Source organism: Acomys minous, assembly GCF_964271855.1.
Source record: "Acomys minous genome assembly, chromosome: 16".
In the NCBI taxonomy this organism is placed as follows: domain Eukaryota; kingdom Metazoa; phylum Chordata; class Mammalia; order Rodentia; family Muridae; genus Acomys; species Acomys minous.
The window spans coordinates 40,131,091-40,145,589 of NC_140498.1; the positions used below are offsets into that span (position 1 = coordinate 40,131,091).

Here is a 14,499-nt window from a genome sequence, read left to right on the forward strand (position 1 = left end):
AAATGTATACACACACATATATAAAACTAATGAGTAAAACAGGACAAGTAAGAACATGTGTATGAGATCTGTTCGGGAGTGGTCAGGGGCCTTTAGGACACTGAAGGAGGCTCTCTCTGGCTGGGCTATCTGGAAGACCGGAGGAGGCACATGGCAGCATGGGGCAGTGTGACCTCCCCCATGCCATGGTGGCCTTCTCCTTTCCCAGGTCTCTTGTCCTGAGGTCTCTATACTACCCTGGGAGTTGGGAACTTCGCTTTAAAAGTAAATAGTACTCAGGTTTGAGAGTACAAGAAGAAAGAGTTACATAAATATGAAGATGCTACCTAAACTAGGCACATCTGTTAGCACGAATGTTCTCTCCAGATGACAGGCCCCTAAAACTGACAGGAGGTCTGGCTTACACGTGCCCAGTCTACTAGAGACTGCTATGGAGGCTACAGGTCAGATGGCTGCTGTGCGAAGATGACACTGATCTTTAGGAAGCACGAGAGTTAGGTGGTCATCTGCTCAGTGTTAAAGGGCACTTTCTGGAGATCCTGATTAATGAGCCCAAGGCAGCCACCTCAGCTCTATACCTGACCAACAGAGGGCTTGCAGACCAGGCAGGGGAACATCACAGGCAGAGGTACCTAAGCTTACAGTGAGGCAGGTAGGGAGCCTTTTATTGAGAAAAAGCTCAAAGCCAGGCGTGGTGGCACACACCTGTAAATCCAGCACTCGGGGAGGCGGAGGCAGGTTGATAGCTTTGAGTTTGAGGCCAGCCTGGTCTACAGATCAAGTCCAGGACAGCCAGACAGAGAGGCACAGAGAGAGAGAGAGAGAGAGAGAGAGAGAGAGAGAGAGAGAGAGAGAGAGAGAGAGAGAGAGAGACACAGACAGAGAGAGAGAGAGACAGAGAGAGAGAGAGAGACAGAGGGGGGGGTCAAAGATGAATACACTCTTAGCATCTTCGTGTCTTGCGGGAGGCTAAACAGCTGAACTTGGGTCTCTGTGTGGTGTGTCAGTGGAGAGTGCTCCCTCTGCATTTATGACCATCACAGCTCAGCAGGAAAGCTGGTTACCTTGAGGCTCCACCAAGTTTCTCTTATGGGCTGTGGCTTTGCCCAGCCCTGGAGGCCTCAGGTCTTCTGGGGTGGGGCCGAGTGTAGGCTGGGGCTCCTACCTTATACTTCTCACTAGGTGCTGAGAACAGCCAGTTCTGAAAGCAGCACACTATGGACCATAAAGTCTCCAAGAGCCCAGCTGTTCCTAGTGATGCCTCCCTTCCCTGCCTTTTGAGCTCCAGCAGATGCATCCCAGGGACATCTTGTGTCAGACATCTATTCTTCCCACAGAATGCACAGTGGGACTCTGTGACCTCCTCCCTGCCTACACCTATGTGACAGAATGGCAGGCTTGGCTGCTCCTGTCCTGAGGACCCCACATTTCCTCTGGGCCTTCCTCTGGTTCCCACCTCTGTGAACCTGCTGTTTTACCTGCTGGGTTCCCTGGACGATTTAAAAAGTTTCCTAAGCTGGGCTGGTGGTGGATGACTGTAATCTTAGCACTCAGGTGCTGAGCCAGGCTAGTCTGGGCTACACAGTGAGACCCTGTCTCAAAAGGAGGGAAAAACAATCCTTTTGTAATTAATATGGCATCTGCAGGTAGCTGCTCGCCAATGAACCTGAGCAGCAGCTGTTGTTCAACCAACAGTAAAACCAGCGAGAAGCTTCTTGGTAGTAACAGGATGAAACTCTGGAAAACAGGCTAAGTGGCTAATTCTGGTTGCTAACACATTCTAACACACACTGAGACTGAAACGCGATAGGAACAAAGCAGCCATAAGTCAGCATTTCCTGAGGGGAAGCTGGTCCCTAACCCCCTGGCTTGGGACAGGACTGTTTGGCTTTGTGCCCAGGGCCTTGGAGGGAGAGATGCTACTGGTCTCTTCCTCTCGTCTTCTGCTCTCCATGAGCTTTGCTCCCACTTGTGCCGACCGCTCAGTGTCAGCTCACAGAGTGCTCTTCATGGACTGAGACAACAGCAACCACATGGCCAGGGATGCCTGACACCCCCGCCCATGCCCACCTGTATCCCAAGGCTACAAGACCACCCGCTAGCTGCTACCATCTAAACTCGGACCAGTGACTGCCCTTGAGACGCCCACGCAGAACCCTACCACGTGACTCAAGTGGTTCTAGAAATCAACCCTCTCAGGAGGGGCAGCTGCTCAAATTCTGCCAGCTAGACAGATGGCATCATGGGTAGTAGTGTCCTTCATGCCTGAGCAATGACACTTTATAAAACCCTCCAATGCACACTATGGGCATACCAGTCTGTGTCACGGGGCTATGTGGCTTGCTCACAATTTCATTATGAGAAGCAGCCTAGGGCACTGGGGCAAGACCACAGGACAGGCCACCCCTAGCATTTCCATCACTGGTGGAGCCATCTGGGAGAATCACCCCCTTGCCAGCTCTGGGCCATGAGTTCTCGCTTGTAGAACACAGGGTGTTAGAGTCACTCCGTGCTTTTTGACTGCAAACACCTAAGGGACCAGCCTGAGATGCAGAATGAGTACACGGCCATTCCATGACATTCTGAACTCTGCTCTAAGGGCTCTGTGCTCCCAGATGTCTTGAGAGCCCTGACTAGGGTTTCTCAACCCTCAGGGAAACTGGAAGCCAGAGGCCAGGGGCATATGTGACTAGTTGAGCCTAGGGCTGCCCTCACTCTCTGGTGCTCACTTTCTGTCTTGCTTTTTAGAGCCTGAGCTCTTGGTCAGGGATCCTTAGTCTTGTTTCTGAATTTAGGCTGCACATGAATAATGAACATAAACTTTGAACCCTGGCACAGATCAGCTGGACCTTCATGTTGCCTAGGGAGATCCCTCAACTCCTGCTCCTAGGCAGCTCTGAGCATCTCCACACACCCTTGTGTCATGTTGGACATCATGACAGGCTGGTTGGCTGGCCACTTGGCCCGACAGACTGGTTGGCTAGGCATATTTATGCCATGCTTTCACTGAGAGATCCTGGGCTGTCCATATAGGCAAGCACAACAGATGAAAGGCCAGATGGTGGGCCCACTGGCTGGAGGTCAGCAGCTTCAGAGGGAGTGGTCCTCTTCCTCAGCAGGGTGGGGCTCTGCAGCACTCCCATTCAGGCAGTGGGTGACTCTGCAGACTCTGTCCTGGGGTACGGCAGAGCTCTGAGTACTCAGGTTGCCAGGAAGACAGGCGCAAGGACGACAACAGAAGGGGAGGGCAGAGGGCAGAGGGCAGAGGGCAGAGGGCAGAAGGACAGGCCGGCAGTCAGCCTGCACTCTTCCTGGCTCTGTGAGCCAGCCTTCTAGCTCACTGCACTGTGCCTATGCATACCCACAAGCAAACCAAGTGGGTCTTTCTCTTTCCAAATAGCCCTGTCATTTTTTTCCTCCAAGACAGGGTTTCTCTGTGTAGCCTTGGCTGTCCTGGACTTGCTTTGTAGACCAGGCTGCCTCAAACTCACAGCGATCCGCTGGCCTCTGCCTCCCGAGTGCTGGGATTAAGGGCATGGGCCACCACGCCCAGCCAGCCCTGTCATTTATGCAGCTCCTTTCCTGGCCTTCAAGATGAAGCTTGGGGTGCCTATTAAGCTGTTCCTCTGTTGTTAACATTCAGCACCACATGTCCACACTTACCTAATTCTACCGCAATTTAAAGCTGCAGACTCTCTCGGTTAAGTTAAGTCACAGTTTCTTCAACTGCCGGTCATGTTCCCATATGGAGTTAATGTGTGTGTGGGGGGGGGATCACACACACAAAAATCTGACAATAGTGGAAGTTTCTGAATGTGTGTTTACATGTGTTCAGGCAGGGCTCACCTGTGCTGTTCTGTGCATGTCACTACAGCGCTGGCCCTGAACATACAGTGTGTGCACTTGGCACTCCCTCATGCCACACAGTGTGTAAAGGGCTGCTGCCTGACACCTCAACTCTCATTTGAAACTTGGTATGTAATGGATGGCAGATTTTTCAATGCTACGCTTCTTACTCTCACAGAAACATACTTGTTCAATAACAAGTAATAAAGATTTTAAACATTTTTCCTACCATTGTTCCTCAGCATGTATGTATCAAATTGGTATATCGCTGGAATTATCATAGTAATTGTTTTTCTTTTTCCTCTTTGAGACAAGGTCTCACTATATAGTTTCTGCCTGACCTGAAGCTTGCTATATAGACCCAAGCAAGTCTCAAACTTAAAGAGATCTGCCTGCCTCTGTCCGGAGTGCTGGGATAAAGGTGTGCCACTATTTTTCTCTTGTATAATGTTTGATTTGATGAGTTGAGTTTCATTAATCATTAAATGAAATTTTGATTTTGGATATAGACAAAATTTTTAACAATTAATTATACTTCTGCCATGTGAAGAACCCACATGGCAGCTCACAATTGTCTGTAACTTGAGTGCCAGGAGACCTGACACCCTCACACAGACATACATGCAGGCAAAACGCTGATGCCCATAACATAAAAATAAATATATCATTTAACAAGTAAAATAAAGAGCCAGGCATGGTGGCACACGCCTTTAATCCCAGCACATAGGAGACAGAGGCAGGTGGATCTCTGTAAGTTCAAGGTCAGCCTGGTCTACAAAATGAGTCCAGGACATCCAAGGCTACACAGAGAAACCTTGTCTTGAAAAACCAAATAAATAAATAAATAAAATAAAATAAAATAAAAATATGGGTTTGTCAAGATGGACAAGTAGGTAAAGGCATTAAGACCAAGCCTGAAAACCTGAGTTTGATCTTTGGACCTCACATGGTGGAAAAGAGAAACAGTTTCTGAGAGTTATTCTTTGATCTCTGCATACCCTCTGTGAAATACACATTGCTCTACTCCAATAAATAAATTAACGTAAATAAATAAAAAGTTTATAAAATAGAAATCTGAAAACTGAAGATGCTCTACATTCTGTAGTACCAAATATTCAGCCAGGATTTAATTCTTTTTTTTTCTTTTCAAGATTTAATTCTTAATCTAGATCATTCATCTACTTAGAATGCAGTTTGCTTTTGTCTTTAATAAATAGTAAAATAGCTGGGCGTGGTGGTGCACACCTTTAATCTCAGCGCTTGGGAGGCGGAGGCAGGGGGATCACGATCACTGTGAGTTCAAGACCAGGCTGGTCTACAGAGTGAGTCCAGGACAGCTAAGACTACACACAGAAACCCTGTCTTGAAAAAAAAAAACACAAAAAACAAAAAACCATAAAATAAAATGTAAAACTGGTAGAATTATATGTATATCAAAATTATTTTTACCATGTATTTATGATTTATTATCAGTAAATGCTTAGCTTGTATTCTTATTGTACCTACCTATATACCCGAGGCACAGGACTTAAATCTCAGCACTTGGAACGAAGAAGGATTCCTGTGAGTTCAAGGCTAGTCTGATTTACATAGGGAATCCCAGGCCAGCCAGGGTTACATAGAGAAATCCTTGTCTCAATACATACATACATACATACATACATACATACATACATACATACATACATAAGCAAGCTGGCCAGCCAGCCAGGTGGTAGTGGTGGTGCACACCTTTAATCCCAGCACTTGAAAGGCTGAATGCACTTGAGGCAGGTGCATCTCTGTAAGTTTGAGGCTAGCCTGGTCTACAGAGCAAGTTCAAGAAGAGCCAGGGCTACACAGAGAAACTCTGTCTTGAAAAAACAAAACAAAACAAAAATAAATAAAAAATTTAAGCCAGGCAGTGGTGGTGCATGCCTCTAAACCCAGCATTTGGGAGGCAGAAACAGATAGACAGCTATGAGTTCCCGGACTACACAGGGCGACACAGAGAAACCCTGTCTCAAAAACAACAACAAAAATTAAAAGGGGGGTTCTGGTAGGAAGGATTTAAGAAGCCTTATTATGGGCTGGAGAGATGGCTCTGTGGTTAAGAGCACCTGCTGCTCTCCAGAGGACCTGGGATTGCCCAGAACCACACGGTGACTCACTCCACCTGCAACTCCAGTAGCAGGAGAATCCCACGCCCACCTCTGGCCTCTGTGGGTACCAGGCACATACATGGTGCACAGATATGCACATACACAGACACCTATATACATAAAATAACAAAATTTTAAAAAGAAGCCCGACATATGCGGTAAAACGGCTGGGGAGCTGGCTCAGAAGGCAAAGTGCTGACTGTGAAAACATGAAGACCCGAGTTCAGAGTCCCAGTGCCCTGTGAACACCAGGTGCGTGCGGTGGCCCACCTGGAGGCAGAGCAGTAAGCTGACAAGTGACATGAGCTCTTGGTTCAAATGAAGAGGCCTCAGTATAGAAGTATCTCAAGGGAGATATTCCATGTCATGTCAACCTCAGGTCTCCACACACATATACATACAAGTACAGGTGTGCCTACACCCACATGCTCCAACACATATGGGGTGAACAGGCACACATCCCATATATATGCGCACACACACACACACACACACATATATATATATATATTATGCATACGTATACAACATACATAAATAACAAGAAAAAACCCCAGCCACAACAAGAGGTCCAGTATACAGATGACAGGGCATTCTGAAGAATGTAGGTTGGTGTAGGTAGTCAGAAATGCCTTTCCAGATTATGGAGGGAACCTTCTGGAGCACACACTGCCTGCCAAATAGACAGGGCACCCTGCAGGAGCACACAGCACTGGGCTGAGCCTCCTGCAGTGTGTGGCCATTATCAAGCTAGCTGTAAAGGAGGGAGGTGCAACCAGCAAACCAAAAGAGGCAGCCCCTGGCCTGAACCCCAGGCACCACCGTAGTCTTCTGTGAGAAGTGAGAGCCATTAGGCTCTGAGACTGCACTCCCTGGGGCTCGGAGAGCCATGCTATGCTGTGAGTCCCACAGCTCAAGGAGTACTTCAGCTGCTGCTGGGGCTCCCAGTCCCCCCGTCAGTCTTCCTCCCTCTACATCTTCCTAGAGTGCAAGATCACACTCGCCTGCTTTTTAAAAAATTAATTATTTATTTATACAGTGCACATTAGATCACATTATAGATGGTTGTGAGCCCCATGTGGTTGCTGGGAACTGAACTCAGGACCTCTGGAAGAGCAGCCAGTGCTTCTTAACCGCTGAGCCACCTCTCCAGCCCCTACACACTCGCCTGTTTTAAGATACATCTATACCTTGGGGGATGCACCTGCGTGACCGTTTCCTACCAGGAGTCTTAAGTGTTGCCAGACCGTAGTTCAAGTCTTGTCCCTCTATTAAATGTTTTAGACTTATTTTTTATCAGCATGCACACACATGCATGTAAGCGGACACATGTATACCATGTTGCACGTGTGGAGATTTGAGGTCAACTTTTGTGAGTTGGTTCTCCTCCTCTACCTTATGTGGGTTCCGGGGGGTCAAACTCAGGTCATGAGGCTTGCATGGCAAGTGCTTTCAGCTGCTGACCTTGCCAGGCCCTTCCTCAGCCCCTCTAAAGCAGCCGTGTTAGGGTCTGTGGTGATCTGCGTTTGGGTTGGTGTAACTAAGGGCTAAAGGACATACATTTTCAATCAGCAGAAGAAGGGCCCGCTGGAGGCTGTGTGCTCTGCTCTGAGTGCCCAACCGGGCAGGAAGGGTCCAGGCAGTGGCGACTGCTGTTGATCTAGCAGCATCTCAATCTGGTGCGTCACCAGACACATGGGCAGCCTGGATTGTCCAGTAAGCTTAAAATCTTGTACATCCACAGACCTCTTCACATATGCAGTCGGTATGCAAGGATCACTGGGGTTTTTTTTTTTCCAGACAGGGTTTCTCTGTTTAGCTTTGGCTGTCCTGGACTCACTTTGTAGACCAGGCTAGCCCCAAACTCACAGAGATCTGCCTGCCTCTGCCTCCCGAGGGCTGGGATTACAGGCGTGCACCACCTAGCCCGGCTCAGTTCACTGGATTTAAATCCGCTTGTGCTACCCTCAGAATGGAGGGGGCAACTTTGGAAAAGCCTGGGATCTAGAAGGGGCCCTCAAGTTCTGAATGACAGGAGCTGCAGAGGAAGCAGCTTGAAATAGACTGGGCAGGACAAGCTGACCCTTGGTGGCAGGAAGTGGCACAAAACCCCTGGATGACTCTGTGACTCCACGGCCTAAATATAAACATGACCCTGTAAGGAGTGAGACACTATCCAGCATGTTGATGGGGTGGGGCACACAGGGGTCTGGGCAGAGGTGGCAGCCACATGGCACAGCACCCCAAGGGCAAGTCTGTGCTCAGTTCATGTGACAAGATGACTTGTCTCAAACTGCCATAATGGTCTGAGAAAGGACTGAAGGGAAAGGGACTTCACTTCATGGTTGCCAGAATGGAGTGGTTTTACCTAAGTTCTTGGCACCATTCCACACGCTTACTGACACAACACACAGAGAAGCTAATTCTCATCCAGGGTTGCCCATGACATTTACCCTTCACCTGTATGGAGGTTGACCGCTGGACACGGTCAGTCTCCAGGAGCAGAGCAGTACACAGAGGACTCTGGCCATTTGGATGAGACTTCCCAGGGCTCTAACGTCTAACCTCCAGGCCTATGTGTTCTCACAGGCCTTACCTTACTCTAGATAGTCACCTATTAGGTCAGGCCATTAGAAGAGGGCAAACGGGGGACTTGAGAATCTGCCTTTGTGTGTAGTGAGAGGGACCTGGGAGGGTGGGGCTTGGGGAATAGGTTGGATGGCGCAGGGACAGTGAGGTGTCCATCATGTGCCCAGATACAGAAGCCACGTGAGAGGGGAGGAAAGGCAGACACTGAGCCTGAGAGCTTTGAGCTACTTTGTAAGTCTGTATCACATTTCAATAAACACTTAGCTCAAACCAAACAGAACTGTCAACATTGGCAGTAATGGTTCAACCTTCTTGTGGCTATCTGAAAGACCCTCTGAGGTGAAGCAGTCTCCTCTCCCATGGGTTGCCTCTCAGTGTTTTGTGACAAATGGGAGAGAAGATCTGTAGGTCTCTTACTTCCTGGCTCACACAAAAGAGTCTACTTATCCCATACATGAGACGGCCAGCCTCTGTGCCTTCCTGGCCCACAGAGGAAGACGGTACAACAGTAACCCTGCAGCACAGGCTCCTCAAGGATCCTGGAATGTTAAGCGCTTCCATGTTCAGTTCGTGTGTTTCCCGTGATAACATCTGTCGTAAGCCACTTCTGATAATCAGTCTTTCACACTTGGGGAGGGTAGCACCTCTAGTCTTCAAGGTCTGCTTTGAGCTGAGCCCTGACTCATCTGCAACAAGTTTGTGAGGAGAACTCCCTAACTACTGCTGGACCACAAGCCATGGGAATATGAGGCTGGGCTGCAGCATGCTGCTCCTCCTGAGCACGTCCCCTGGTGCCCAGCGGTCTCCACTGATCGGTCTCTTGATCTGGGAGCAACCCGGCCTGTACATGTGAGCATGCTGGTGTACTGCCATCTCACAGAATGGGCTTTGGTGGTGGCGGGGGACACGAATCTGGGCCAGATGCTCTCCCTACTGTTTACCGACCGCACTCTGCCTTGACCATCTCCTGAAGTGAGGGCGTAGGGCAGAGAACAAAAGACAGGGAGGCGCCAGCCAGGCGGCGCACACCTTTAATCCCAGCACTTGGGAGGCAGGTGGATCTGAGTTCGAGACCAGCCTGGACTACAGAGCGAGTTCCACAACAGCCAGAGCTGTTACACAGAGAAACCCTGTCTCGGAAAAAAAAAAAAAAGCCAGGGAGGCAGGCACAAAGATAGGGCAGCACTCTGGCTGCTGGCAGAGTGAAGAACATGGGATCTCGGAAATAAGTGGATGAAGCCTGGGCTCAGCGGACTCAAGTCTGGTCCCTGCTCTGTCCTTGCTGGTAGAGGCCAGGTGAAGTCTCTAAGTGTTACAGGCTCAAATCTTTTGCCCACAAGAGGGAAAGGTAACGAAACTGAGTTTCAAACCAGGTGTGGTGGCTCATGCCTTTAATCCTAGCACCCAGGAGGCAGAGGCAGGCGGATCTCTGAGTTTGAGGCTAGCCTGGTCTACGTAGTGAGTCCTAAGTCAGCCAGGGCTATGTTGAGAGATCCTGCCTCTAACAAACAAAACAAAACAAAACCCCAAAATGAAACAAAACAAGCAAAAAGCCCAAACCAAAATAAAAACCAATGTCGAGTTCTTGGGTATCTGAACAGCTAAACGGGAAGAGGAGCTAAGGACCCGTGGGGTCCATTACTGAGCCAGAGGCCCTCCACTGCCAGCTGGACTTTCCTTCTAGCTTCAACACAGAACCTGAGAAAAAGGAACATTTGTCTTATCAAGACCCAAACCAGGGGATGGGGAGATGGCTCAGTGAGTTAACTGTTTGCTGTGTAAGATCTATGGCCCTTGCATTAAACCTGTGTGAAGTGGTATGTTCCTGTAACCCCAGCACTGACAAAGGCAGGGATGGGAGGATCCCAGGGGTTCAGTGGGCAGCCAGCCTAGCCCAAATGACGAGACACAGAAGCAGTAAGACCCTATTTCAAAAACTAAGGCAGAGAGCAATCCGTGTGCACACACACGTAAGCAAGGCCTACCCCTGCCCCCAGCACCGCGTGTATGCACATACATACACCACACACACAAAGACCACATCACAGAGCAGTGTTCCAGTGTAGGTGGGATGTGACCACTGCAGACATGCTAGGAGATCCTTCAGCGGACAGTGAAAGGACTTCACAGAGCAGGGAAGGTGCTTGCTTAGAGTTCTGTTCAGAGAAGACACTAGCTGTCTGTATTGTCTTTTCAAATGTCCAATGGAGGCCTGGAAGGAAGTGGCTATCACTGAAGGTGCGGGTGGCCAGCCTGCCTTGGCTCTCCCTAAGTGGCCCACCGTACTGACCACCTGCCTTCCCTCCTTTCGGCCCACAGTACAGTTTGACATGATGCGTGCTTGCAACCTGGTGGCCACAGCCGCACTTGCCGTGGGTCATTTCACCTTCGTCCTTGGGCTGACAGGCCTGCCCCTGATGTCACCAGAGTCCCAGTGCTGGGAGGAGGCAATGGCTGCTGCATTCCAGCTGGCAAGTAAGTACCCAGGGCGGGCAGAATGAAGCCGGCAGACCTGCTGGGTCCTTTTGCTATGATGGAGGGAGCGCACTCTGGGATCTCGGGTGGCCCATTTCTGTCTTAATGGTGGTTCTAACATACTGAAGTGAGGTTGCTCTGCTTTTCCAAGTCTATGGAATCTGTACCACATCTGCCCTTCTGTATGTCAGTGTGATCCCAATGCCAATTTGAAGCGGCTGGCTTCTGCTGGGCAGAGGCGGGGGACAGCCCCAGCCCGGTCCCAACCACTCAGCTAATAACCACAACGGAAGGCCGGGCTTTGTCTAAGTGAGGCTTCCCTTGGCCTGACCTGAGCTCAGCACAAATCCTTGCTCATGACCAGTGAGAAGTTCATGTAAGCATGTTATACGCACCCCGAGTGCACAGCATATGCCTACCCATGCATGCATGCACTGCTCCTATCCTGGCTGTAACACAGATGCAGACCACAACCTGGCCTTGCATGACACTGGGTCATCAGAGAGCAGAGCTGGCTCTGAGCACTGGATCAGGCGGCCACCCACCTACCTAGTGATCTGAGGATACCATGTGCAAGAGCAGGTATGATGGGAGCAAATTTGCTGTTTGTTATTTTTGTTTGTTTGTTTGCTTTGAGACAGCCCCAGCTGGTCTTAAACCACAGCAATCTACCCATCTGTGTCTCCTGAGTGCTGGGATTAAAGTCATGTGCCATCATGCCTGGCTGAAAATTTGCTGTTTTTAAAGAATAAGAATGGTGTCACCACCAGAAATGATCCACAGGGTTGTGGAAGATTTAGGCTGGAGGTAGGAGTCATGGCGGCTGTCTGACCAAGGGCTCCACTCTTCCATCCTGTGGGTTAAGAACGGTTAGGATCCCAACTGGGTGGAGTTCAAGCCTCCTGCAGCTCACTCAGGTCGTCAGCTATGTGGTCTGCAGACAGAAGTGAAGGGCCCACAGGTACAGGAGTGGGGCTGTGGGACACACTTGGTCGACATTTCCTTTTAGGCCTAGAACGCCAGCCATCCCTGTGAGCAGTGCACAGTCCTGACAGGGGAAACGGCAGGAAGTCTGAAGTGAATCATTCTAGGAATAATAGATCCTGGGCCTTTATCTTTCTTGAGAAACAGTTTCCAGAATGGGGCTGACCAGTATTTATGTGCTAGAGAACGCCTGGTGGGAGTCAGGAAGCCCTGCTACCCTGAGTGCTAAGAATAGAGTGGCGGAATGGCCCTGGGAAAGTCACTTCCCTGTAGCCAGTGGGAGGCAGGAAGGGGGGGGGAAGGAGGCAGTGGGGGAGGGGGTTGGGGAAGACTGTGAAATCTTGTGCAGAGACCCAGGGCTCAGTGGCAGGGGAGCTGCAAGTGTATCCTGGCTCTACCAGTGAGACGGTGAGCCAGTCAATGAGGCAGCTGCAGTTTACCCAGCTGCAATGCACGGTCATTTCTGTGACTCCCTCTGGATGTGAGAAACGCTGAGGTGAGCCATGCAGATGTGACTGAGGTCAGCCCTGCCCTCTTCCCAACTTCTCCACTGAACATACAACAGGGGCATGTTTAGAAAAGTTTCTCACTTTGCCCTCTACTGATCAGACACATAAAACAATTCTTCCCACTGAAGTGAGGGCCTCTACTAGCTGAGTCCATCCTTAAGAATGAAATGGAAGATTTTGAAAACATCACAGAAAAAGTAGAGTTTTACAAATATACCATATAGCTGGGCGTAGCGGGTGGTGGTGGTGCATTCTTTTAATATCAGCACTTGGGAGGCAGAGGCAGGTATCTCTGTAAGTTCAAGGCTAGCCTGGTCTACAGAATGAATTCCAGGATACCCAAGGCTACACTGAGAAACCCTGTATCAAAAAAATAAAAAATTAAAAAAAAAAAAAAAAAAAAAAGCAAGCAAGCAAGCAAACAAACAAACAAAAAACCCCAAACAATCAAAACCCCCCACACTTAGGAACGCACATCTTTAATCTCAACACTCTGGAGCCAAAGGTGGGCAGATCTCTCTGAGTTCAAGGCCAGCCTGGTTTATACAGTGCCTCCCAGGCCTGCCAGAGTTACATGGTGAGACCGTGTCTGAACCATCTCCCTCCGAAAAAATAACATGACATCTTAGTGACCAAAAAAAAAAAAGGGGAAAGAAAGAAAGAACAATAGTTCTTTCATTGTTTATTTTTCTTCCTAATAGTTCTTGACTGTGTAAGTAACTACTTCCAGTGCAGTAATCGACCTGAAGGTCGCCTTTCTTACATTAACATCCTAGAGACTCTCACTCGGGGTCATTTAGACCTTCTGTGGGTCTCATGGCAGAATGGACAGTGGTTTCCTGCAAAGCATCTGTTTTATGAGAAAATAGTGTTGCTTCCAAATACTCATTGAAGAAAAATCAGAACAAGGAAAACTTCCATTCATTGAAACCCAGTTGTCTTTGGCAGTCTTGGAGGGAGCGTACCAAGGGCCTCCTGAAGGGTGCTGGATTGGTACACTTCTGCTTTAAATACTTCGAGGCCAGCACAACCTCTGGAAAGGTTAGACCATCTCTGTCCAAAAACTCCCCAACAGCTGGAGGCCAGCGGAAAAAGCCAGAGCAATGAGGGCGGCGGCCCCCGGGGCAGTTTGGGTAGCCTCTCCTGCCTCCCGGCTGCCTTGTCCCCTCGGCATCTGACTATCACCCCCGACCGGTCTGTTTTGCCCAAAAAGGAAATGCATTTGGCCTGTTTAGACTCGTTTCATTGACAAACAGTACAGAGAGCAGCTATGTGCCTTTCTTCTATCACACTGCTAATTTTAGAGCTGGGTTTTTTCCTGTGCTTGGGTCTGTTTTAAAGCCAGGGAGAGACTGTGGGGCGCCAGGATGTCCTGTCACAGGACGAGGAAACGCCTGCTATTACCTGTTGTCAAGCGAACCCAGTGCTGGGGCGAGGTGGGTGGGCAGGGGGAACGAAGATGCTAATGAAAAGAGGAAAGAAAGTGGAACAGACTGAGGAGGCTGCGAGACCCTGGAAACCAGCAGAAGCGACAGAGCCACCGGTGGACTCCCCGTTCTCCTGTGCTCTCACTTGCTGTTCTCTCTACATCTCTGGGCACCAGTACCATGTTCAGCACAACCCTGGGTTAGTAAAGGGACTGTCCCTCCCCCTTACAAGAACTGCAGCTCTGAGTGACCCTTGCTCAGCAACACACCAAGGACAGCCGTGCATGCTGCTCTGTTCATGGGCTGTCAGCAATCTTGGGTGGTTTTTACCCTTATATATTCAACTCACTGCATGCAAAGGCATTCCAGTGTCTGCCAAGGATATTTCAAGTCTAATTTTGTTTTATCTGGAAGCCTGAAAAATTCCTTCATGACCCTTATTCCGTGTGCCCTCAACACTGTCTGCGCACTCAAATTCCACACTTTTCCCTGTGATGGCAGCAATGCTATGTGCCTGTCAGGGAGGCA

At 49.4% G+C, this 14,499-nt stretch overlaps 2 protein-coding genes across 3 annotated transcripts in view; one reads left to right on the top strand and one right to left on the bottom strand.

The window, feature by feature from the left end:
• The window catches only part of IFT140 (intraflagellar transport 140), a 96,030-nt gene that overhangs the window by 18,692 nt on the left and 62,839 nt on the right, over positions 1–14,499 (bottom strand). The gene's annotated exons all lie outside the window — the stretch shown is intronic.
• TMEM204 (transmembrane protein 204) overlaps positions 1–14,499 on the top strand; it is a 29,230-nt gene that overhangs the window by 1,347 nt on the left and 13,384 nt on the right. For both annotated transcript variants that reach the window (XM_084764214.1, XM_084764213.1), the window contains exon 2: positions 10,896–11,051. In XM_084764214.1, the coding sequence (XP_084620340.1) occupies positions 10,896–11,051 (156 nt within the window). The remainder of the gene's footprint in view (positions 1–10,895; positions 11,052–14,499) is intronic.